Raw genomic sequence first — 23,905 nt, forward strand, 5'->3', positions numbered from 1 at the left:
TCCTGAGAGAACACACTTTGTGGCCAGCCGGCCAGCTGAGTCACGTGGTGGGAGGGGGCTCTTTTCTTCTCCGCAAGCCCTCCTCTGATGTCACGAATCTCTTCTCTCCTGGGAGAATTAATTAGCATTCATTGGGCGCAGTTGGCAAGGAGAAAGAAGGGCGCGCAGAGCGTGTGTAGGAGAGCAGGGAGGAAGGGGCCCGGTGGGGAGCGGGTCCTTCCCCCTCGGAGCTGAGCCGCATTGAGATTGGAGGCACAATCGGACAGAGAAAGGCTGTTTTATAACTGGGATCCTCGGTGACGTATGGCTGCCTGCTCCTTGGCAGCTGTCTTTATGGACCAGTAGGCAGAGGGGAATTGACGCTGACGAGACTTTTGCATCTTGGAAGGGACTGTAATCTACTGTAGTGAAGAACAGAACCTCTCAATCACACGAGTGTAAATAAGAGACGGAGGGGAGTCCAAAGAAAAGGAAGAGGAGGGGAAAAGTGTGTGTTTGGGGGGAGCAGGGAAAAGCATTTTTGGTGGATGGTATGAAGCCAGCCATGGAAACTGCAGCCGAGGAAAATACTGAACAAAGCCAAGAGAGAAAAGGTACCCAGCGCTGACAATAGCCTGTTTAAAGCTTTTCACTGGGGGTGCTTAAAAAGGGGTAGCCCGGTTTTGTGTCTCTTGTAAAATAGCTCAAAAGTAATCCCTATGGCACGGTCTTGCTTTCGGGGTGTTTTTCTTTTTTTCCTGTAGCCTGATGTTAAATTAATAGAACAGCCTTTCTGCAACCCCTTCCTGTTCCAAATCTTCCTACGGAACGGGCTATTTCAGAGAACGGTGTCCACAGCTTGTCACCTTGAGGAGCTGGATTGGGGGAAACTGTCTTTTTTTAATTAATGGAATGTCATCACTTTGATTCTCTGTTCTGCATGTTCTAGTCCGGGGGGAGGGGGGGGACATGGGACGCATTGTTTGCTGCTCACGGCGAGGAACCGGAGGGGCATGCATGTTAATTACGCTTCAGTTCCACTCACGCTGGAGCAGTTTGGGCAAAAGATACGGTTGCTCTTGTCTGTGTATCAGGCCCTGGCTAGGGCATGTCATAGCCACTTAAGTTGGAGCTTGAGAGAGGGGGTGTCAGCTCTGTTGCCTGTTGCTGATGAAATTGGGGGGGGTCTTCTGCTCTTTATGATTTGGAGATTTGGGGGGGTAAGGGGGGTTGATAATGGTCCTGTTCCTGAAAGGGAATTTTAGAATATGTCACAATTTTGACATATAGAATGCTTTTTTGTAGAAAGAAGTATTTTGTGGTAAGAAAGTGGCAGAAAATAGAAGCTAAAATCAATCTTTTCCGAGATAATGACTGATTGCAAGGTTGATACCCACAGGATCAGCCGGGCTGCCGTTAGGGAAAAGGCACCTCTCAGTATGGTAATGGATCTCCCTCCCCCAAAGGGAGAGACTGTCAGAGAGGCACAGGACCGGATGCTCTAACCGCACTGGCTCCAATATCAAAAGCCACCATGCGAAGGAAGGTTATTCTTTCCCACGGCCTTGCCATCCACGGACAGTCACTAAACAGTAGTCGTTGTCCAGGATGGAGGTCTTACTTATGAACATGTAGGTTGGACTGTGAAATTGCTGATAGTGAACCATTTTACATGACAAAACGGCAACTTCACGTTTTCAACCTAAACAGCGCTCCGGGGCTGAGGCACTGCTTGTTTTTACATGAGATTTCTTCTGTACACAATACTTCAGTAACATTGTATCCTAAACAGAGCAATTTTATTTTTTAAATTAATTATTTTCAACGTATGATAAAATATACATACCTAAAAATTGCCACTTAAACCAGTTAAGTGTATAATAATTCAGTGGCAATAAGTACATAGCCCTTCCATTTTAAAATTGGTACTTCAGTTCAATCCCTGCATCAAACCTACTGCCGCCTCCACCAAAAAAACAGCCAAAAGCCCCCAAACAACCCTGCCTTTCCTTGTATGTATGTATTTTAAGTGCACATGAGTGAGCAAATAGTGGTGACAGAATTTAGGAAGCTGAGGAACTGAGATGACAGTTTAAAGATTCGTTTCCATAATGATCAGAGGCAAAGTTTGGGGATAGAATGAAGTAGTACCGCATTGTTGCGAAGTAGCCTACCCCAGTTGATAACAGGTTTTTCCTAAACCAGATGACTGTTTAGCACACACTTTTTATTAATATGGTGTCTGCTGGTGGCAGATAAAACCATTTTGGTCTCCGCAAAAACATACCTTTCGTTTTTCTCTCCAAAAGCAAGCAAGGGGCATAGAACCAATATGAAATCCTTACCACCCAACTGTGTCTCGTCACCATTTAGTCTTACAGACTGTTATTATTTTATGTCAAATAAATATTATTTAATTTCAAGACCACAGGCTGCCACTACTTCCATTGACCATCTGTATATGAAAACTCATTAGTGATGCTTTTGGAGACAAACTTAGAAGCCAAAGGTAATTCCTGGAGGAACTTTAACAATTAGTAAAATTGACAAACGCTAGCTATTTGTTAAGGAATTCAACAGGGCCACGTTAACACAAGCTTTGGTCGCATCTGTAGCGCTTGCTGCAGTAGGAACACGGCCCGGGGAGTGTACTTTCGCTGCAGCCTCCGGGGTTAGGATCGCTGTGTGAAGCACCTGCCACACATGTTGGTCTGCAGGGCGGCCTCTCTGCCAGTCTTCCTCGTTCACACTAACAAGTTCATAGCTGCACAAGGCAGAACTCACACAGGTATCATCTTTGTAGTGTCCTCGGTCCGCTCGCCCACCACCCTTCGAGGCATAAAATGAGAATAACACATGTTTGTGCATGTCTGTCATGCCAGTCTTCCTTCAGATTTCATTTTCAATTTATAAAATATATGTTTAGTTCATTGAAAATAACATTTTAAAAATGGATGTAAGTAGAGCATGCATTATATAATTCTTGAGCAGGTGGAGCTGTTCTCCCCACCCCCCCCCTGCCTTTTAAACCTTTCAGCAAGGGATTGAATTTACCAAATTTAATCCTATATATTTTGTCACTTCCCATTAGTTTTTATGCACATATATTGTTTCCCTCTGTTCCTTCCTTTGCTTTTAATAGTTAGCACTACAGGTGATATCTGTCTCCTCATTTGGGGAATTATTGCCTAGTGGCTAGTACCCACAAGCTTCTGGATTAATGGCTTTGGATAATTATTACAGTGTTTATTAAGAATATAAATTAAATTTCGGTTTCTAAATCGACCTCAACTTTTCTAGGTGATGTCACTTCCCGGGAGTTTTGGCAAGACAAAGAGAGCTGTTTCTTTAAATCAGAATGACTTTGTTCCTATTTTGAAAGAATAATCCAAGTCCTTCGCAAAAAGAAAGCAAATGTGTTTTTGAAACAGTCTCATAGCTTTTGCCACAGCACACTACTGAAGGATCCAAATTTACAGGAAGCATTTAGTAGTTCCTCAGGAATTTTTAAGGAAAGCAACCACTTTCTCTCAGACAGATGTAAGAAATGCCAAATTATTACAAATGACAGCTTTTAAATTGGAAGCATTAAATTAAATCAAAATGTGAGGACTGAGTAAGCAGATTCACTGAAATGGAATAAGTGGAGGAAATGAATTAGAACCAAATAAAATAGTTAATGAGACTTAATGATAAAGAATGGAGTTAGGTGGTTTCTATTTATTTCTGTGGATTATTACTTGATGTCAATTCATTTGTGAAAGTCGATGCATCTGGAGTTGCTGGGAGTACAGAATCGGGGGGGAGAAAAACAATTGAGTCAGTTGCTCTACTGCATGAAGAAATCTAAGTATCTGCGATGAAAATTATTTTTATTACATGTAGGAAATTGGAATCTACTGAAGCAATTATCGTCAGGCTGGTTGAGCTCTTATGACTCATTGCTGAAATAAATTCCAGGATTCTAGGCATCAGATTAAGTTCCTAACCACATAGGAAGAAAAATAGTGTAAATTGGAAATAATGTGTCGTTTAAAATAAATTACAGGACATAGTCAAAGTCAGAAATGAATTCAAATTTTTGACTTGATTAAAAAATTAACACATCCATTTAAACCTTTTAATCAAATACTTATAATTTCTTATATGGTTAGGTCTTGGTTTTTGGGGGGTTTTTTGCGAAATGTGTGTGCTTTTTGGACCCTCTTTTTTGTTTAGGAAGAAAATCACTGCTCCAGAATATATGACATGTATGTTAAAAACACAGAGTGACACATTTAACGTGTCACGCTATTTCTGGTGACCTTTGAATTGTTTGATTTTAAGATTTTTATTGATGCTCTCTATCTTGATTATATGCATATGGTACAGAGGATGTTTTAGACGCAGTTATTCCCTGTAAGAATCTGCCCAGGAGGACATTTGAAGAGAGGGTGTCTGGGGGATAGGCTGTAGCGAAAAGCGTGGCCGGCCAGATGGTGCTGGACATATGTGGTAGGTATGATACAGCCTGCTTTTATTTGACTTTTTTTTTAGAAAACTCAAGTGTGGAGAAGATCTCAATGAGCCATTTGGTGTATCTCTTACTTTTATGTTATTGTTTCCATTAGCATACTTTTCAAGACTTGGTCTTGCTATTTCATTACACAAAGTATTCTGACCCAGTTCTGGAAATTTAGATTTGCCTACCTTGAAATTGGGTGGAAATCTTGCATTCAAATTGTAACGTTAAAAATTATACTTCTCTGTTATTTGGAAGTAGAGGTCAATGTACGGGTGTCCAACCTTTTGGTGTCCTGAGCTGCACTGGAAGAAGAAGAGTTGTCTTGGGCCCCACATTAAATACACAAACACTAACAAAAAGTGATGAGCAAAAAAAAAAAAAAAAGGTTTTAAGTAAATTTATGGTTTTGTGTTGGGCCACATTCACAGCCATCCCAAGCTGCATGTGGCCTGTGGGCTGCAGGTTGGACACCCCCGAATAATCTCAACAGCCTGACTTCCTAGTCTTGATGTTTCTGAGAGTACGTGAAATATCCAGTCGCCATCGTGACAGATTTCCCCTCACTGGGTCTGGTGATGAGTTGGATGATTCCAAAGACACTCTCTTGCTTTTTCCTCCTTGGAACCAAATGCACATCCATGGGAGAAGGTTGGCCAGGAACAGGATGGCTGTGGGACAGAGGAAGAAGGTGACACACACTGGCTTTGGAGAGAGGGAGGCTACAGTTGTAGCTCACAAACATGCCCTGATGTTCCTTCATTCATTTATTCACTTATTCACTTAATAATGTTCTCTTTCCAACCATCATCCTTCCTCTGCCCTCTCAGCTCATGTCAGAGGAATAGAAGGATGCTCACTCATTTTAGGGGACATTATGTGTAGCTTAATCTTGGTTTTGACTACAGTTTTGCTGATAGGTGGCAATTAAACAGCAGACAACAATGCCAGAGAGAATTTTGATCCTTAGCCAGCCCAGTGATATTTCTCTTAGGAGAACCTATGATAAGAGAAAATAATTTCCTATTTTGTCGGCTGATTTGATCACTTGCATTAACTTCTTTAAATATTCCAGCCTGAATAGCTATATGCAAATCAAGGATCAGCATACCTCGCCTGTAAAGGGACAGAGAGTCAATATTTTGGGCTTTGTGAGCCACACAGTCTCTGTTTTAACTGTTCAGGCCTACCCGTTGTAGCCATAAATGGTACTGAAACAACTGGGTGTGGCTGTGTTCCAATGAAACTTTATTCCCAAAAGCAGGCGGCCGTCGTTCATGACCTCCGCTATAGTCTATGGTGTGGTTATAGCTTTCCTTTCATGTTTTGAATAATGGCTAAACATGAAGGCTGGAAAAAAGGAAAAATAAATACATACATACAAAGGAAGGATGATAGAGCTTTCAGAGACCTTGCCCAGTGACTGTGGTCTTCCTGGGCAGCTCAGCCTTTGTCGCTCAGTTGCTCCCAGTGATAGCTGCCTACGTGCAAGAAAGTTTGGCAGTCAGCAGCTCGGTTATTCAGCTTTGTCACTAAATCACATTATCTAAGAAAATGAAAAAAAAAAAAAGGGGTACAAGGCATCGTTGTGTTTGGTTTTTCCCTCAATTTCCTATTGTTTGTGTCTTACCCACCTGTGGTGATGACCAACCACAGTTTTGTCTGTGGCCACCAGCCGCCAACCACTCGCCTCAGCCCCAGCCGTAAATAGTACCTCAGATGCCACCGTCTGTGGTGCTTCTGCGAGAGTATAGATGGGTCTAGAGCAGTTGCAATTTTCCCTCCCTAAGGCAGGGTTCTGGGTGTGTACATTTTCCCATTTCTTGCCAGTCGCCCAGAATTGACATATAATGTACCATTCAAGCTGAGGCTTCTCCCTGCAATCACGTGACTCCCTTCTAAGTGTTGGGACCCTGTCCTTTAAACAAAATGGATACTGTGTCCTTTGAAATTTTGTAAATAATTTTATGTTTAACATCTTTATTTAAGTTTGGCTCGAACACATGAAATAGACATGATTTTCTTTTCTTTCATAGTTTAAGATTTACTGTCCTAGAAAGGCCTTCCCAGAAGTACTGGAAAACCTCCATCCATTTCCAGCTCCCATCTCCACATCTGCTGGAGTAGTAGTATTTTTATGCTGAATTAAGCATCTGAGGCATGGCTGCCATGTTGTTCCCAGAAAACACGTTAGTGTTGGGCAGTTCGTGGTTTTCCATGGTCATTGCCTAGCAGCCTGTGCCTCATTGCCCGAACATCTGGAGACCTCCCCATCCTGTGAGGAGGTGAGGACAGGGAATACATGGATCCTATGCAGAGAGTGTCTGAATTGCCTTGCCTAGGTGAGGTCAGTGTGCAAGGGGACCCGGGGGTCCATTTCTTGGGCTACGAGGGTCGCAGGGAGCTCCTTTACGTTCAGCCAAATATTTACTCAGCACACATTTCGGAGGCACCTATTGTGGGTTGGGCACAGAGAGAGAATTTTTTTAAAAGGAGGATGACATGTTTCAGATCAAAAGTGATAGAGCTACATGGAATCCTCTTGCTTGAGGTCAATATGAAGGGGTCACAGCCACTTCAGCAAGAGGAAATCGGGAATGAGGCCAGTGGACCTTCTTCTGGTTCTTCCACCAGCCCCAGTGGGCATTTTGACTCCACTTTCTAGGCTCTGAAGTGCTGACTTTAAGATGAGGTGACAGAGAGTACTGCAGATATCAGTCGAAGGACAAAAGTGTCATCCAAGATTCAGCAGACTATGGGCTTCCTTGCCAGATTTTCAAGGCAAGGACTGAGTACCGTAACGGAGAGTGGGCCTGTAGTCGCCTTTGCTCGTGCAGCTGCAATAATCACTATAAATATTATCTGCGCAATATGAACATTCAAAGGGGTGGGAGTGGGGGAGATGGATAAAATAAAGAAAGAAAAGGCGATTTGGGTGATTTTTTGTCAACTGAAATTGAAAAACGAAGGAGCAGATTCCAACATTCTCAATTTATCATGCTGAGTTAATAAGATGGTACTGAAAGATTTCATTCCAATCTCATATTTTTAAACTCCCCCTTTCCTTGAACTATATGGTAAAAGAATAACTAAAAATGCTGATATGGAATCTTTGCTGGAGATAGAGACACTGACTCTTTGCCACCTGAAATTGGCAGTGAACAGCAGAGCTGAAATGGAAATTGGCAGGTACCACTGGATGTACCCAGGCTCAAAGAACCACCAGTACCATCCCGTGCCAACCCTGGGGGACAGGGCTAGCCCCTTGAGCAGTCCAGGTAAATACAGCCTCGGGGTGAATTCTAATAGCAAGTCAACTGTTATCGTTAATATTATTTGTAATGGTTCTTTCAGATTGGTGATATTTTGTGTTTTGCTTGATGCCTTAATTTTTCACAGGGGTGTGGGTGGAATTGGCCCTTCGACAATTTTTTAATCATCTTTCTTTTTCTCTCTTCTCCATTCCACCCCATCCTTCGCCTTTTTCTTCTCCCTCCTCCCCCTTCTCTCACCCTCACCTCTTCTTCTCAAAGGGAGGAGTATAATATGAGCTACACCTTTGGGTTAACCACAAAATTTCCAGTGCCTGAACTGATAATGGCATGGGGGAGGGTGGCACCCATGTGCACCTTGGGACCAAGTACTAGGCCAGGACACTCGAGGAGCCTTGGCTCTGAGTACTGTGAGTGTCCCAAATTTCTTCTGGCCCCACTGGTTTGCACCACTCTGATTTAACATTAGTCGCTGGCCTTTGAGACGGGAAAGTCAAGGCTCAGGAAATGGGAATCGGATAACTGTACCCAATCCCATCAGGTAGGTCCATTGGGTCTGTTTCCGGTTTCCTTGCTGATGAGAACACTGGTCTCTCAGAGCGCTAGGTGCTGGGCCTGGGTGAAATGTGCGTCAGTTGCCTGGGGGACTCAGAAGGGGAGAATGCTGAGTAACAGGTACAGCCACCCACCACATTCCCAAAGTCTGCACGTGCCTTAATATTCAGCTCAGTTAACTACAATTCAGTGATCTCAAGTTACCTAAGATATGACTATAGGGACAGCGGTGGGTCAAATAAGCACAACAGGTTTAAAGGTTTGCTACAGTTTTGCACGAACCCTCGGCATCATTTTTCCCAAACCATTTCTTACTCTCTCAAGAATACCTCTGACATGACCATGTAGAATCTACAACTCTAGAAACAGCAATCCTGAGGTACAATGGAACACACCTGTTGAATTACAAATTACGAAAGTCGTAACACCTGTAATTGATTGACTATCACTTTTTAATTTTATTTTTATTTTAAAACCTAAATTGTAGCTTCAGGTTAATTATCTGACTTGGGATTTGGTTCCACATCTTGAGTTATGCATTCTTCCATCCAACAGAGGGCTATGAGATGCCAGCTCTGTGTGTACCTGAACAATGCTGGTTAGAAAAGGCCAGCAAGAAGGGGTTTCCTACATTTGTCTTCAGAGGTCCTTTAAAGAATGGAGGGTTCAGGCGGCCCGGCTAGGTCAGTCGGTAGAGCATGGGACCCTTAATCCTAGAAGAATGGAGGGTTCTAGAATCTTGATTCTTTTTTAAATTGCCATGCGACATGATATATTCATATGATGTAGGAATACTCTTCAGCAATTAAAAGGAACAAGTTACATACTACAACATGGATGAACCTCAAAAACATCAGGCTGAATTAAAGGAGTCAGTCACAAGAAACTAAATACTGCATGATTGTACTCGTATGAAATTTCTAGAACTGACAAATCTTTAGAGATGGACAGTAGAGTTGTATTTGCCAAAGGCTGGGGAGATGGGGAGTGACTGCTCAGGGTACAAGGGATATCTTTTTGGAGTGATGGAAATGTTTTAGAATCATATTGTGCTGATGGTCACACACTCTGAAAATTTACTCAAAACCCTTGAACTGTACACTTAAAACAGGTGAATTTTTTTATGTAAGCTATCTCATCAAAGCTGTTTTTAAAAAGCACTGCCACCCAAAAAAGCACCATTAGATGCGCCGTTCAGTAACTCAGAATGAGAGAGAAGGGTATTTGTTAACAAGAAGGTCCCGGAGTTATCAGAAACTACCCTTAACACAAGTCTTCATTTTTCAGAATGTGTTAGAAGACACCAGGCTAGTTGGACATCAAGAAAAAAACAAAAAACCAAAAAAACAAAAATTTTTTGGATTGAGTGGAAGAGAGTAAACATCAATATCTTAGTAGGGGGAAGTCCCCTAGCAATTGCTCTTGATGAGTTTTGCCCACTGGTTGAGCAGTTCTCTGGAGGAGCATTGGAAAAATGTGTGCTTTAGACCCTACAACCAAGCACCTGAGCGCGGGCATTCTAAGCAGCTGTGGCAGCTGAGGAGAAAAACACAAGGCTCCAATTTCTTTTCCGAACCATTTGGGGCCAGATTTGTTCCAGAATTCAGAAGAGTTTGGGTTTTTGAAAAGTAACACGGCACGTGCACCGTGTGCTACATGACGTCACCAGCAGGGTCTGGGCACTCCCACAAATCCAGCACATTAATCTTTGCGGAGAGCCCACGCTAGGGACGGGGATCCTGTAAACAGCCTCTTGTCCGTTCAGATGCGGTTTTGACTCCAAATAAATGTACATCAGAACAGGTTTTGTTACCAGATGAAATATATCAATAAATAGATAAACGATCCTTAGTTTTTAGACTTCTGGAACTGTATGGTGGGAAATTGTAGAACTCTAACAGTCCCGGGGTGCTGGTGGTATTTTATGTGAGTGTTCCATGGACAAGCAGGTTGTTGTCTGAGGGGGGAAACAAATCACTGAACCTCATTTATAGAAACATCTTCCGAGATCCTGAAAGGATCTCTAAGCTACATGTAGTTTTAACTTTTTCTGTGCAACGACTGAAATCAGGACCATGTGCTTCTGGAGCCAGCCCCAGAGACCTTGCAGGTAGGGCAGGATAAAGAATACAGCGCAGGCCCTGGAGTGAGGGGACCAAACCCAGCCACGCTCTCACCTTCCCAGTTGCTTGGAGATTCTGTTGGCTTCTAAATCAATGCAGTTGCCATTCTGTACTTAGATTCCAAACCAGATGGTGTGAGAGAAAAAATAGAGAATTCCATATGGCTCTTGTGTCTTTTTTTTTTTTTTTTGAAGAGTTCTCAGTTTCTTTTTAGTGCGGGCGGGGGGGAAGAGGTTTTGTGATACAAGCTGACCGGGAGATCTTTGCCAAAGGAAAAAGCCTCTCCTGCCTGTGCAGTTATTATGGTCAAGACCACCTCCGCCAACCCCTCAACGTCCTTATTCCCCACTGGAAAAGCCCACTAGCCCCAGTGTGCTTTCCCTTGATCTTTTCATGTTTGATTTTTGTGGGATAAGTTCCCAACAGAATTACATTTTTAGGACTTAGATAGTTAATCCATCACCATCTGTTGCTTTTTTTCTTTTCTTTTTTTTCATTTTAAAACTCCTTTACCCAGGTGATACCCACATCTTCACTAGGCCTACTGGAAATCCAAGGATGGATGGCCACATGGCCACATGCTGCCCTAGGGGACCAGGCCTGAGATGGTGGTCTGAGATGGTGGCATTAGTGAAAGAAGGAGTAGTCAATGCCACACCTGCATTCGATGGGCTATTGTGCTTGCCATGTAGGATAGGAAATACTTTGAGCTACTGTAGATTGTGTTACACAGGCTTCAGGCTATCATAGAAGAGAATTTAAATCCTCTGTTCCAAGGGTGGCCTGTGGACCAGCAGAATTGGCATCACCTGGAATCTTATTACAGCGGCAGAGTCTCAGGCCCTCCCCTGGACCTGCAGAATCAGAATATGCATTTTAACAAGATTTCCAGATGGTCCTGTTTAGAGTTTGAGAAGGACTAATTTAGAGAAAGGTCCAGGAGCAAGGAGAAGACAGGAAGGAATTGAAGGGAATTCACCTGTGAGATCTTGGCCCCTCTTTGGTTTTGGAGAAAACAGAGGATTGCTGAAAGTATTCATTCTGCTTCCCCTCTCTGCCCGTGGACAGGCATGCACAAGAATTGGCTGTCATTAATGCTCGGGCAGTGACCTTGGCTAGTTGGAAACACAGTGACCTTGCATTCTCTTATCTACTTGTCTGCAAGCACGCCTTCTCCCACTCCTTTGTCTAAAACCTTGGTGAAGGAGTGGGGGAGCAGCAGTGAAAGTGGGAAAGGTCTCTTTCCTTGCGGCAAAGAGAGGGCAAGGAGAAAGTAGTTGATGGGAGCTTGGGAGAAATTCTTACACGTCCCTCATCAGGTTAATGTAATCCAGTGACATGCAAGGTGCTGTTGTTACTTAACCTAGGCTCTAAGCTCATGGGCCAAGGATGGCTATGCACACATTTGTAAATCTGTAGTTAAGCATTCCCTCTGACAGGTAAGGAGAAAAACCAACCCCTTCACCAATCACCAATCCCCCCCCCTCACCATCTCCCAAATCCTAAGTGCTCTGGTGCTAGAAGCCCAGAGAGCCCTCTCCTGCACGGGCTACAATGGGGAGTGCGGGGAGAGCATGGGGCAGTGGTGGTGTTTCACAGGAAGAGAGCTTAGCAGGAAGCCCATGTGTTGGGATTTCCATTGCCAAGAAGGGATTCCTGAGCAGCCATGCAAGGACAGGGACCTGGAGGGAGGGGGGAGAACCTGGAGGGAGGGATGTGGCAGGGAGGGACAAGCAAACATATCTCATGTGTTCACTGCTGTGGCTCAGGTCACATTCTTGGTTCTGCCCAGGGGTGACCTAAGAAGACAGGCCTCCTGAAACCTCCAGCCTTTATCCCTCTGGCTCTGGCTAGGCTGAGCCTGGGACTTCTCTCTCCCCAATCCACTTTATAGAGTCACACCCGGGGCCATGAGTGCTGGGAAATGCTGTGGGACTTTGCTGCTGTTCTTTAGTATCACTCCCTCCTAACCTGAGCTCGTAAGGCCAAGAGGTTTGAGGTCTTTTCAGAAAACACTTGAAATGTATTTCAAGGGAGAAAAAGACCTTAATCTTTTTGTGTGTATTATGAAACCTGCGTCGTGGTTGAAGGCTTTTGTAAATAAAGTTTTATTAGAACCAGCCACACCCTTTCATTTATAGCGTGGCTGGCTGCTTTCCTGCTACAACGATAGAATAGAGTGATTACAACCATGCACACTGCAAAGCCAAAAATATTTCCTATCTGGCCTTTACAGAAAAAAATTGCCAACTCAACTGAGCGCAATGCATTCTTACAAGATACGGCAAACACAATCTATTTAGGGTAGGGAATACCTAAGAATTTTGCTAGTCACTCAGTTTCCTGAAATCTTCTCCATCCATGAGCCCTCACTTTCTTCTATCTAGGTTCCAGAATCCTTGCTCTTGGGGGGTGGTCATGGGGGAACCCACATCTCACAGGCTTTAGACTAAAGCTCAGCCCTTCTCCAGAGGGTCCCTGGGCTCTTTCTGGAAGCGCAGCCCATCTGGCCGGCCTCTCTTGGGGCTTTCTCTGAGCTTCCTCATGATAAACCATGTCCTATTCAATAGATGGAGCTGTTTTCATTTTCGTTCCTTTCGGTGTACTTCAGCAAGCCTTATTTTCTGTGACGTGTAAAGGGTTATTTATATTTTATTTTTTGTAGTATTGGGGGTCATTTCTTTAAGGGCTTTTTCAAAGTATGGGCCTCTAGTGCCCTGAATCAGAATCACTGCGGATACTGGGTAGACATTCGGATTCCCAGGCCCCACCCACCATGTTTGGGGTGGTCCCCAGGAGTTGGTGTGCTTTAGTAAACCCCCCAGGCCATTCGGATGCACACTGAAGTCTGGCCGCCACTACCATATACATAGAGGATCACAAGCTTGATTAAGGACATAGCTCCTCATGAGAACATCTTTGCTAAAGTGTTGTATCAGTTCAAAACACCTTTGTGGAGACCAACATCAACTTGAAATTCTCGGGAAACTTGTACACATATTTACTTTCAAGTTGCCCAAAGCCAAATCACTACATCCTTAGCAGATGGTGCTATTGAATTTGAAACAAACCCCTCTTGATGTTTTTATATTGCTACTGCATCTTTGTGTATCTAAAAAATGCAAAAAGGATTCTATTGCAGCTGTAGGCAAACACCAGTGTGTTAGTTATCTATTGTTGCATAACAAATTAATCTTAAACTTGGGGGCTAGGAACAGCAGCCTATATCCTCTCAGTTGCTGTCGGTTGGAGGGCTGGGCACGGCTTCTCTGTCTGTGGGTGTCATCTGAAGGCCCAACCAGAGAATCATCCACTTCCCAGCTCACCCCTGTGGTTGCTGGTAGGACTCCGTTCCTTGCTAGCTGCTGGCCCAAGACCTCCCTTGATTCTTTGCCATGTGGCCTTTCCCACAGCTCCCCCATGACACGGCAGTTGGCTTCACCAGAGAGAGCAAGTGAGTGGGCAAGACAGTGCGCCAGCAAGCAAGGGAGAATGCTAGCTAGCAAGGGCAAAGCTGCACTCTCCTGAAACCTAATCAGGGAAGCAAGTCACTAGATCCAGCCCAACCTGGGAGAGGAATGACACAGGGGTGTGCATCTCAGCAGGTGGGGTCACCGGGGGTGTCTGAGAAGGGTGCCTGCCACAAGCTGTATAGATGTGTCCAAGTGGAAATGCCTCCTTTGTCCCCACTGTCTTCTCCTCTTCGTGACAATAGCCCCTTCACTTACCTGTCACCAAGTAGGGGGAGCCTGTGGATTCTGCACCCACAAGCTATACACCCTGCCCCGCTCCCCTCCCACCGAGACTGAAGTGGCCCCTGCCTTTTGCTGCCAATCCTTAGTTCCCAAAAGGGATTTGCAACCTTTTCTTTTATATATATTTTTTATTGTTGTTCAAGTACAGTTGTCTCCATTTTCCCTCCACCACTACCCCCCTCAACCTTTTCAAATTACTAGTGTCTTTTGTAAACATCGAACTTAAAAGGCAGGTCTTTTTCTTCAACTTTTTTTTAGATGATTGACACGCATAAACTTCATATATTTAAGGTAGCCTAGTTGATAAGTTTTGACATATATGTATGTGCCCAAGCCAGATGGTGGCGAGCCCGTCAATCCCAAAGTTCCCCCAGGTGTCTCTGAAAGCCCTCCTCTCACCTGCCCTGCCAAGCAACCACTGACATGCTTTCCGTCTCTCTGGATTAGTTTACACCTTCTGGAATGACCCTTATGAAGATTTGTTCACATAAATTCTCTCACTTTTTCTCTCCAAGCCATTTCCATAAAATGTTATATGACAGTAACTGCTTAATAGCTGCAAGCATTGTCCAATTTTCATCCTTCCGGCCTCCATTGAACACGCCCTGTGCACTTGGAATAAAACTCAAAAAGACCCATTCTGCTACCACCTACAGTGGACGAGTTTAGTTTGCACCCACTCCAATCCAGCCTACACCCAAATGCCAGATTAGTCTCTTAAAAGCATACCTGGGATCACGTCACTCACTGCTCACAGACCTTCCCTCTCTCCTCCTGCAGGGGCGAGGAAGCCCACAAGGCCTGCCGCTTGCAGGTCTCCTGTGGGGGTGCCCAGCCAGTGGGCCAGCAGCCTTGTGGGCTTCATTGTGGTGACAAGGAGTGGTGTGGCACCCACAGAGGGTGCCTGGGGGGAGCTCAGTGTGTGAGAGCAGTTCAGGGTGTGGCTGAGTTTATGGAGGACCCTGGGGCAGTGTCCGGGAAGGAGCCAGAAAGACTGGTGTCCTGAATAAACTTGGCCACACCCTGAACTGCCCCCAGGCACCCATCAGCAGGTTGGGCCTGCTGTCCTTCCCCCGAGCTTTTCCATCTGTCCCAGCCGAGGGGTCCTTTTGTTCTTCTAGGCCTGTCTACATTGCTGCCACCATATACCCTTTCGTTAGCTCCTCGTACTAGACCAAGGACATCTGTCCCTACCCCACTCCCCACGTCCCTGAGTCATGTTAACATAAGCAATATTTAGGAAAGATAACTGTTTTCCAAAACAAAATAAAACTTCAGTTAGAAGAGTAGTATTGTTTTACATTTCTGCAAATCTCCTTAACATCTGCCTTAATATTAGACAGCTGGATCCTTGTATCTGCCTCTACATTCATTCAAAGGCATCTTGGGGTGTCTAGTTTTTGTTGAGTTATATGAAGGAAACTCAGGGTCTCACAGATACATAGTCAGAGAGGGGAGGAGTGTTTTAATGGCCTTTTCCTCTATTTGTGGAATTCTTCCTGATAATACACCAAAATTCAACAAGTGGTGGTCTCGAAAAGATTATTTGTTATATGGAATCTGAAACCGTATTAATGATCTTTTAATACTCTGTGCCATTCAACTCTGTTGCTCTATGTTTACTCTGTATTCAGGAATGATTTTATAGTGTCACGCATTGCTCATTTGAAAAATATTGGCTCTCTGAGTTGTGCAGATCTTTCATTATTTGCTATCAAAATAGTCACATTTATTAATATCACCACTGATTTTATCAAGAAGCTTTGTAAATATTGGGAAGCTGGCATTTCCCATATGTCAGTTGCAAGTTTTCCAAAATTGATTGGCAACAGATACTATCAATTGTTTTCAAGGGATAAGCTCCCTTGGATCATTTTTGAGGAAATTTCTGCCAGATACCGAACTCTTAATAACTATAGCTTGTCAGCCCTTTTTTCAAAAAACAGTGGTGTTCCGTAAACAAAGGCGCTAGTGCCGCTCGTAACTCAGGGACGCAAGGACTTTGCCCCAAACAACGTCACGCTTTGGTACCCACTGGAACTGCTTTCTGCATCCTCCCCATCTGATCGCATGGGATTTTCAAAGGTGTATACTCAGGGCTTCAGATTTATTAAGTTCATCATTTTTTCCTGCATCCAGGATGTTTCTAAGTGAAGCTGTCTATTTGGTGTTTATCTCTGTTACTGTGAGCTCACGGTGGCGAAGCTGATTGGCACACTTTGCGGCCACTGCCCGCCTTGTGCTTTCACTGGGCAGGTGTCCACAGAGTGAATTCAGTAGCATTGTAGTGCTGTTGTAAGAAGCGTGGGCCTCACAGGCCTCCCAAAAGAGTCTCGGATTCTCCCAGGGCTGCGCAGACCCCTCCCCACTTTGACAAGTGTGTTATCTGCACTCGTGGCTCACTCTGGGGCTGGTGGATGGGCAGAACGGAATCGCCCCCAGGCAGCAGATAAGAAATGCATGGTCCTCACCTCAGACATGCCTAACTAAGAATCTGCATTTTCCTGAGCTCCCCAGGGATTTATCTGCACACTTTTCCTGTAAAGGATCAGATGGTAAATATCTGTGGCGACCAGTCAACTCTGCCTTTTTAGCTTGAAAATAGCCCCACAGTCAACGAACGAGTGTGGCTGTGGTCCAACAAAACTTTATTTATGGACACAGAAATCTGAATTTCACATACTTTTCATGTGTCATGAAATATTATTCTCCTTTGAGGTTTATTTTTTTCCATTATTTAGGAATGCAGAAAAGCCTTCTCGGTTCACAGGCCACAGGGAGAGCTGTGTATAGCACGTGGGCCACAGTTTGCCGACTCTGCTCCGTAAACTCGTTCTTCAACCTGGGTGCCCACTGAAGTCACCTGGGGATCTTTGTTCTTAAAAGAGCAAAACCTCTCAGTCCTGACTCCTACCCCCTGAAATGCTCATGTAATTGGTTTGGGGTGAAGTCTGGGCATCAGGGCTTTCAAATGGGCTCCAGATAATGCTCCTGGGAAGCAAATCTTGAGAACCTCTGCTCTATAATATTTTTTAAAGCAAACTAAAGTTTACTTTACCTCTTTTTTTAATCGTAAGTGTCTCAGACCAGCATTGTACATTGTAACCTTAGAGCAGGGCTCTTTTCACCTGTGGCTGTGTTGACATTTTGGATCCCATCATTCTTTGTGGTGGGCGCTGTCCCGTGCACTGTGGGGCATTCAACAGCATCCCTGGCCTCCACCTGCCACATGCCAGTAGCACCTCCCCGTTGTGCTGTGCTGACCGAAAATGTCTCCCTACACGCTGCCCGATGTCCTGGGGCAAAAATCGTCCCCAGTTGAAAACCGCTGATCTAAACCCTGTAGGGATTCCCCAACTCAGTGCGGTCAGATGCTTGGGGGGCTGTCTTTACTCACTGGAGCCAGTAGCAGCTCCCTCCCCCAGATGTGATGACCCAAAATATCTCCAGATATTACAGAATGTCCCCCGAGGGCACAGTCACCCCCTGTTGAGAACCTCTGCTGAGGCCATCTCAAATCAGGGAGGCATCTGTGAGCTGACACTCACTTTTGCTTCTTTTAAGTAGGACTCCGCCTGCATTTTCCTGATGCTGGTTGGTTGAAAGTTGCAAAGCTTGGCTACTTTTCCATTTCTTTTGAATTTTGTGGCTCATTAGGAATCAGTAAAGTAGCAAGGAAGGCCGTGCGTAGAGTGCGTGCGTGTGTGTGTGTGTGTGTGTGTGTGTGTGTGTGACATTCATTCCCTGGGGAAGAATCTGAGCCCTTGTTCCCGCTGGCCCTCCTTCTGAGCCAGCGTTAAATGTGCGGCCAGGATCACAGGCAACTTGGGGCAAATCGCTGGGCCGTTCTGAACTCACAGCCATGGCAACGGCCATCCGCAAGCGCAAGGACAAAACGTGTTTTATTCTGTTGTTCCGCACAAAAGGTTCTAGAGATGCTGGAGACAAAATGGCCATTGAGTGTTACAGGCATTGATGTGTATTTATTTCTCCCTACTATGTGGTTTATATTTAAACTCTCTGAGGCAAGAGTACACTGGAGTTTTTGTGTGAATCAAAACCTAAAATTCAAAATTCTCTTGAGCCACAGAGACCAGCTAAGTGAAGGCTTATAACATTGTTAACCTAAGAGGTCCTGGGGGTTCAGTGAGAGGTATTGAGAATTACTAGCAAAATGTGCTAGAAGGCCTGGCATTGATTTTTTTTTTTTTTTTACTTGAGTAAATCATAGTCATCAAAAAACAAAAACACTTTCCTTCCTTGCCTTTCCTGGTTCACATTAACGGATGTTGTCCTTGCTGGTTTGAAGCTTGGGAAAATGAGTGCGGATTTATAGGGGTATCCAAGAAAAGCATTGGCCTTCCTTAGCTACCGTGAACTTGAACAGTGCCGTGCTCTGCTGATGCTCGGCACCACCTCTCTACTTCAAAACATCGGCCTTGCCTGTGACTTCTCACACGGGGACAGCCTGAATCACAGACCCAGTTCCTTTGTCCGTCCAGGCACAGCCAGCCCCGTGGAGGGATGGGGTGGGGGAGTAAATCTGTTTTCTCAGACCCTGTCTATGGTGTGGCTCTAAAGCATCTTTGTCAAAAATTCTGAGGTTAAGAGGACTTGCTTGGCTCAGAAAAACCACTCTAGCTGCACTCTTTTCAACACAGCTGAACAACTTGGAACATTTTGTTTTCTTCATTGCAGCCCCTGGAACTTGCCATTTGATTTGCTAGAGTTATGGCCAAGCCCAGCGGGCCATCTTTTCAGGGGAAAACACCAAACACAGTTGAACACAAAACAGGCGCTTCAAATGGGCTCAGGATGCCACTCCCGAGTCTTGGAAGATGGGGCTGTTGACTCAAAATGGGCTTCTCGGACTTTCTTGTGCACACAAGAAAGTCACCTGGAGGTGGAGGGTCTTGTTAAAATGCAGATTCTGATTCAGCTGGTCTGGGGTGGGGCCTGAGATTCTGCATTCCTCTAAAGCTCGCTGGTGTTGCTGCTGCCGCCAGCCCAAGGACCAAACTTTGTAAAACAAAGGGTCTAAAGCACTTTCAACTGATAAGTGGTCCACTCATATCTTTCCTGGAGCTCTGAAAGTTTTTATTGCTGTCCAGTAGAAGCTCACAGCATTCATCTTTAGCTCTTCTGAGCTACGCATCCAATTGCCTACCAGAAGTCCTCCCTTAAGACGACATTCAATCACCTGAAACTCAGCATGTCTAAGAGGGGACTCAATGTCTTTGGCCTCCAGGCCTAGCCCTCTTCTGCTCAGCCTAGCTCAGAGAACAACACAACATCCATCCAGCTGTGCGTGCCAGACATTTAGGAGTCATCCTTGGTACTCACCAATCCAACCCCACCAACCCCGTGATCAAATAAATCCACACCAAGCCATGCCCATTTGACGCCTTAATCATCACTCAGACCCATTCACTTCTCCCACTTCCACCCCCTTTGCCCGGGTGCAAGCTCCTGTCATCTCCTGTGCGAACCATCACACTGGGTTCCTGCTCATCTCTGCTTCCGCTTTGTTCCCACCTCATCATCGCCAGCGACCGTTTGCAACTCCAGTGTGCTCCCGTGGTTAACAGTGCTCAGTGGCTTCACACGATGATTCTGAGGACGAAGTCCAGAATCCTTAAGGTGGCCTGAGCCCCTAAGGCATCTGTCTGTGATAGACACACGCCCCCCTTCCTTGTCCCACCCTCTGTGTACTCTCTGAGTTCTGGCTTCTTTCATGCCTGGGAAAGTGCCCTGCTCTTTTCCACCATAGAGCTTGTCTTCCTTCTGTTCCTGAAGCACCTTCCCTAACCCATTCTTCTCTCTCTCTTTATGTAATTAACTCACATTCATCCTTCATATTTAAACTGTGGAAGCTATCCCTGGCCACTCCCCAGAAGCCTAAGTAAGTCCCCATTGTTTGCTCTCCTACCATTTCTGGGCTTGGAACCATATGGTTAATGTCCATATCGCCCATAGACTATAAACTCCAGTAGAGGGCAGACCACGCCTCTCTTACCTCACTGTTTTGTCCCCAGAGCACAGCAAAGTGCTCGGGACATCGGACACTTAGTGAGCATTGCACGTTCCCTAATTGAATTAAATGGAATGAGTGAATGCGCAGCTGCTCCCTCCCTCCCAGTGCTGTCACTCTCACCCATATCTGTTACTCTGCCTAACTGACAGCTTCAATTAAACAAGACCTTTAAGAGACCCCAATACCCAGAGTGATGATAACAGCAAGGTTATGGGAAGAGTTTCTCTTGTTTGCGTGAGGGCTGAGCCGTGACTTCGGGTGAACCTGGGCCAACTGCTTCTTTGAAATGAGTTACAGGCCATCTAACACGGCTTCTTTGGGTCTTTCTAGTATTTTAATAACTGACTCATCCGTTTCTTCATAGCCTGATGTCTAATATCTAGAAGACCATTGTTTCATATGTTTCGTCCCGTGTTTTTGTTGTTTGAGGCAGGAGAGTGAATTAGGTCCCTGTTAATCCATTTTAGCCAGAAGCGAGGAATCGTTCTATGGAGTGAGATTTTTATTACAGTGGAATTTGGGTGGTAACAAAAGAAAGTCGGTAGAACCGACACAGTAAAGAGCTTGCATGATTTGTTAGCATGTGCTTCTCAAATCTGAGCGTAAATGGAAATCTCCTGAGAGGCTGGTTAAAACACAGATTGGTGGAACCCAAGAATTTGCATTTTTAATATGTTCACAGGTGATGCTGATGCTTCTGGTTCTGATACCACACTCTGAATATCAGTGCTTCTGGATATGAGTCTGCAAACTTTTTCTGTAAATAGCAAATATTCCGGGATTTGTCAGCAATACACTCTGTGACAACTATCCAACTCTACCACCGCAGGGAAAAATGGCCACAGACAATTCGTGAATGAATGAGTGTAAACTGTGTTCCCATAAAGCTTTATTTACAGACATACAGGCTCACCCCTGGTTTAGGAGAACTGAGCTGTTCACTCTTGGATACTATGGTGGGTAATGGCTACTCTCTCTGAGAGTGAAGGGGAGCTCATTAATCCTAGGACATAGGTAGACCCTTTATATAGAGTCGGATGGTGGCTGTACATCGAGATGATATGGTAGGCAAGGTGACATCTGCCTTTCTAGACTGTATTTCTTCCCAAGACTGTGAAACAAAACAGAATGTGACTGTGGACCTATAAAGTGAAAAGAACGCCCCTCGCCTCCTCCCTCATAAATGCACCAAGGACTGGCTTCATAATTCGCAGGCTCAGTGTGAAATGAAAACGCAGAGACCCTTGTTCAAAAATTATTAAGAACTTCGAGATGGCAATAGCAGAGCATTAAACCAAGCCCAGGGTCACCGGCCTGGCCTCCACCACCACCTCTGCCACATACACACACTCACGGTGTTCAAGTCAGAAATGCTGTGAACATGAGGGCGCTGACAGTATTGATATCCATATTTAGGAAACACGTGTAGGCTATTTTTCCTTTGCACAGCAGTTTTGGTTTCTCCGGGGAAAGTATGTGGCACAGAAGAAACTGCCCAGGGTCCAGACATCTTACACACTGTGGGTAGGAAGAGCTTGTACATGGACGTGGAAGGCACAGTGGACATGGGTGGGTATCCACACAGTTTCGGCCTTGCAGATACATGTATTTCCTAGAAACCTTCCCCATGTTGTATTCTACGAGCTTCTACTCACATCTACTCACAGGGTCCCTAAGAGTTTCACCTGTGCGTGTGGAATGAGGACCAGCCCAGTGAGTTCCTACAGCTGCCAATGAAACCATCTGCTGAGAGACTAGGGCTTGTTGATATGATCCCCCAAATTCTTGAGTGCCGGGTTTCCCCTGCTGTTCTAAAACCAGACCCACAGCGTGGGGTACATGGAGTCCTTGAGAGATATAAGCTGGAGTGAAAGTTTAGCCTTGATCTACTGCAGAGTTTGGGACTGAGCAGCACCATTCTCGTAACCCCACTTGTCTTTTTGAGTCAGGGAGCAGCTGTGATATTTCCTTTGAAAGAAGCAGAATGCTATAGCCCTTTGGATGAAAGACTTTTGAAGTGGCAACTGGATCTGGAAGGATGAGTTATATTGTTACAGGGCAAGTGTGCTATGCCGTAGCACCGAAGTGCGCTACAAATGATGAGAAAGGCTGTGGGTTTGTTAAATATATATATAAATATATATATATATACATATGACACAAAAACATTTAGGAATGAATGAGCACTTTATCAGATTATGTGTCAGTGTCAGAGTGTCAGCCGTGTTCTGCATGCTAGGTCTTTCTGTAGAAGGCCTTTCGTAACCCCTCTTCAATAGGAATTATATTTCTCTCTCCCCTTCCCTGCCCACCATCCACTGGCTCTCCAGCAGTCTATATCTTATCATGCTGCACTATAATACGTGTGTGTCTGCCTGCAGCATTGAACCGATCTCCTTGAAAACAAAGAAGATGTCTGATTTCATAGTTGTATCCCTAGTGCCAAGCACGGTGCTTAGTACCCAGTAGGTCTTCAAAAAATACTGAATGAATAAAACTCAAAGTGAAACTCAGTTAGAACCCAGGTCGTGTTACCGAAAATCAAGTACACGGCAAGTGAAACTGTCTTCCAAAGCAGTGTTCTGCGGTGATAGAAGGGTCTATGCCTGCTCTGGCCACTAGGGGAGCCACGAGCACACGTGGCTCTTGAGCGTGTGAAATGTGTAGCCGAGGAACTGACTTTACCATTTTATTTAATTTTAAATAATGTAAGTAGTTACAAGAGCTAGAGGCTACTGTACTGGACAGCACAAGTCTCAAGGTCACGCATCTCTATCCAATAAGGCCCGGATATAACCTTGTTAGCCAGGGAGGCAGACGTTCATCTTGCTCCTCACATCATGCGGACTGAGAGTTGGGGAGGTTACAACACATGCAGGTCGATTCTGTTTCATGTAATGGGACACCTCGAGGCCAGGGATTTTTTTTTTCCTTTAAAGATTTTATTTATTTTTAAACAGAAGGGAGGGGAAGGAGAGAGGGAAAAACATCAATGTGTGGCTGACTCTCGCACGCCCCCTACTGGGGACCTGGCCTGCAACTCAGGCACGTTCCCCAGACTGGGAATCAAACCAGCAACCCTTTGGTTTGCAGGCCGGTGCTCAATCCATTTAGCCACACCAGTCAGGGCGAGGCTGGGGATTTTTATGTAATGGGACACATTGAGGCTGGGGATTTCTCTTGGTTTAGAAGCCTGGACTTTTACTTGAAGTCTTTCACCTCACCTCAGCCCCCAGAAAGTCATATAACAAAATACAATCGAACTCCATCATGCTTGTTCACAAATCTCAAGTGTCTGAAGCTCTTTAAGGTATTGACTTGCTAGTGAACTTGAACTGTGTTGTGCACTGGTTCCCCTTTTGTGTGGTTTCATAGATCCATCACAGGGAGGTAGGTCTTCATGAAAACAGCTTGCCATCTTCTGAAATAAAAAGGAAATACACTTTCTTATGAAGTCCCGACATTTTTTTTTCCCCATGAACTGAAGAGAAATCTGGTAATGTGGTGGGTTTAAGCAAATGCTAGCTTAAAATGGGATGCTCATCAAAATGGAAAAGCCTGTCTCCAGTGTTACATGCCGGGTAGTCATTCCCTGCCTACTGTAAAGAGCATTTGGGGAGAAGAAATGTAGCTGGCTTAATGTGCTTGCTTTGAAGTAATGAACTGCTCTTGATTGCTGTTAGACC

At 44.9% G+C, this 23,905-nt stretch overlaps 1 protein-coding gene across 6 annotated transcripts in view; it reads left to right on the top strand.

Annotated features, from left to right (window-relative positions):
- The window catches only part of GPM6B (glycoprotein M6B), a 137,132-nt gene that overhangs the window by 99,074 nt on the left and 14,153 nt on the right, over positions 1 to 23,905 (top strand). For 2 of the 6 annotated variants that reach the window (XM_024569920.4, XM_024569922.4), the window contains exon 1: positions 129 to 593. The exons of 2 other annotated variants lie outside the window; for them this stretch is intronic. In XM_024569920.4, the coding sequence (XP_024425688.1) occupies positions 533 to 593 (61 nt within the window). In that variant the 5' untranslated portion in view covers positions 129 to 532. Of the gene's footprint in view, positions 1 to 124; positions 594 to 7,638; positions 7,759 to 23,905 lie in introns of those variants that run through there. 2 more of the 6 variants (XM_024569924.4, XM_024569923.4) reach the window with 2 other exon arrangements.

Source organism: Desmodus rotundus, chromosome X, assembly GCF_022682495.2.
Source record: "Desmodus rotundus isolate HL8 chromosome X, HLdesRot8A.1, whole genome shotgun sequence".
NCBI classification, from domain to species: Eukaryota; Metazoa; Chordata; class Mammalia; order Chiroptera; family Phyllostomidae; genus Desmodus; species Desmodus rotundus.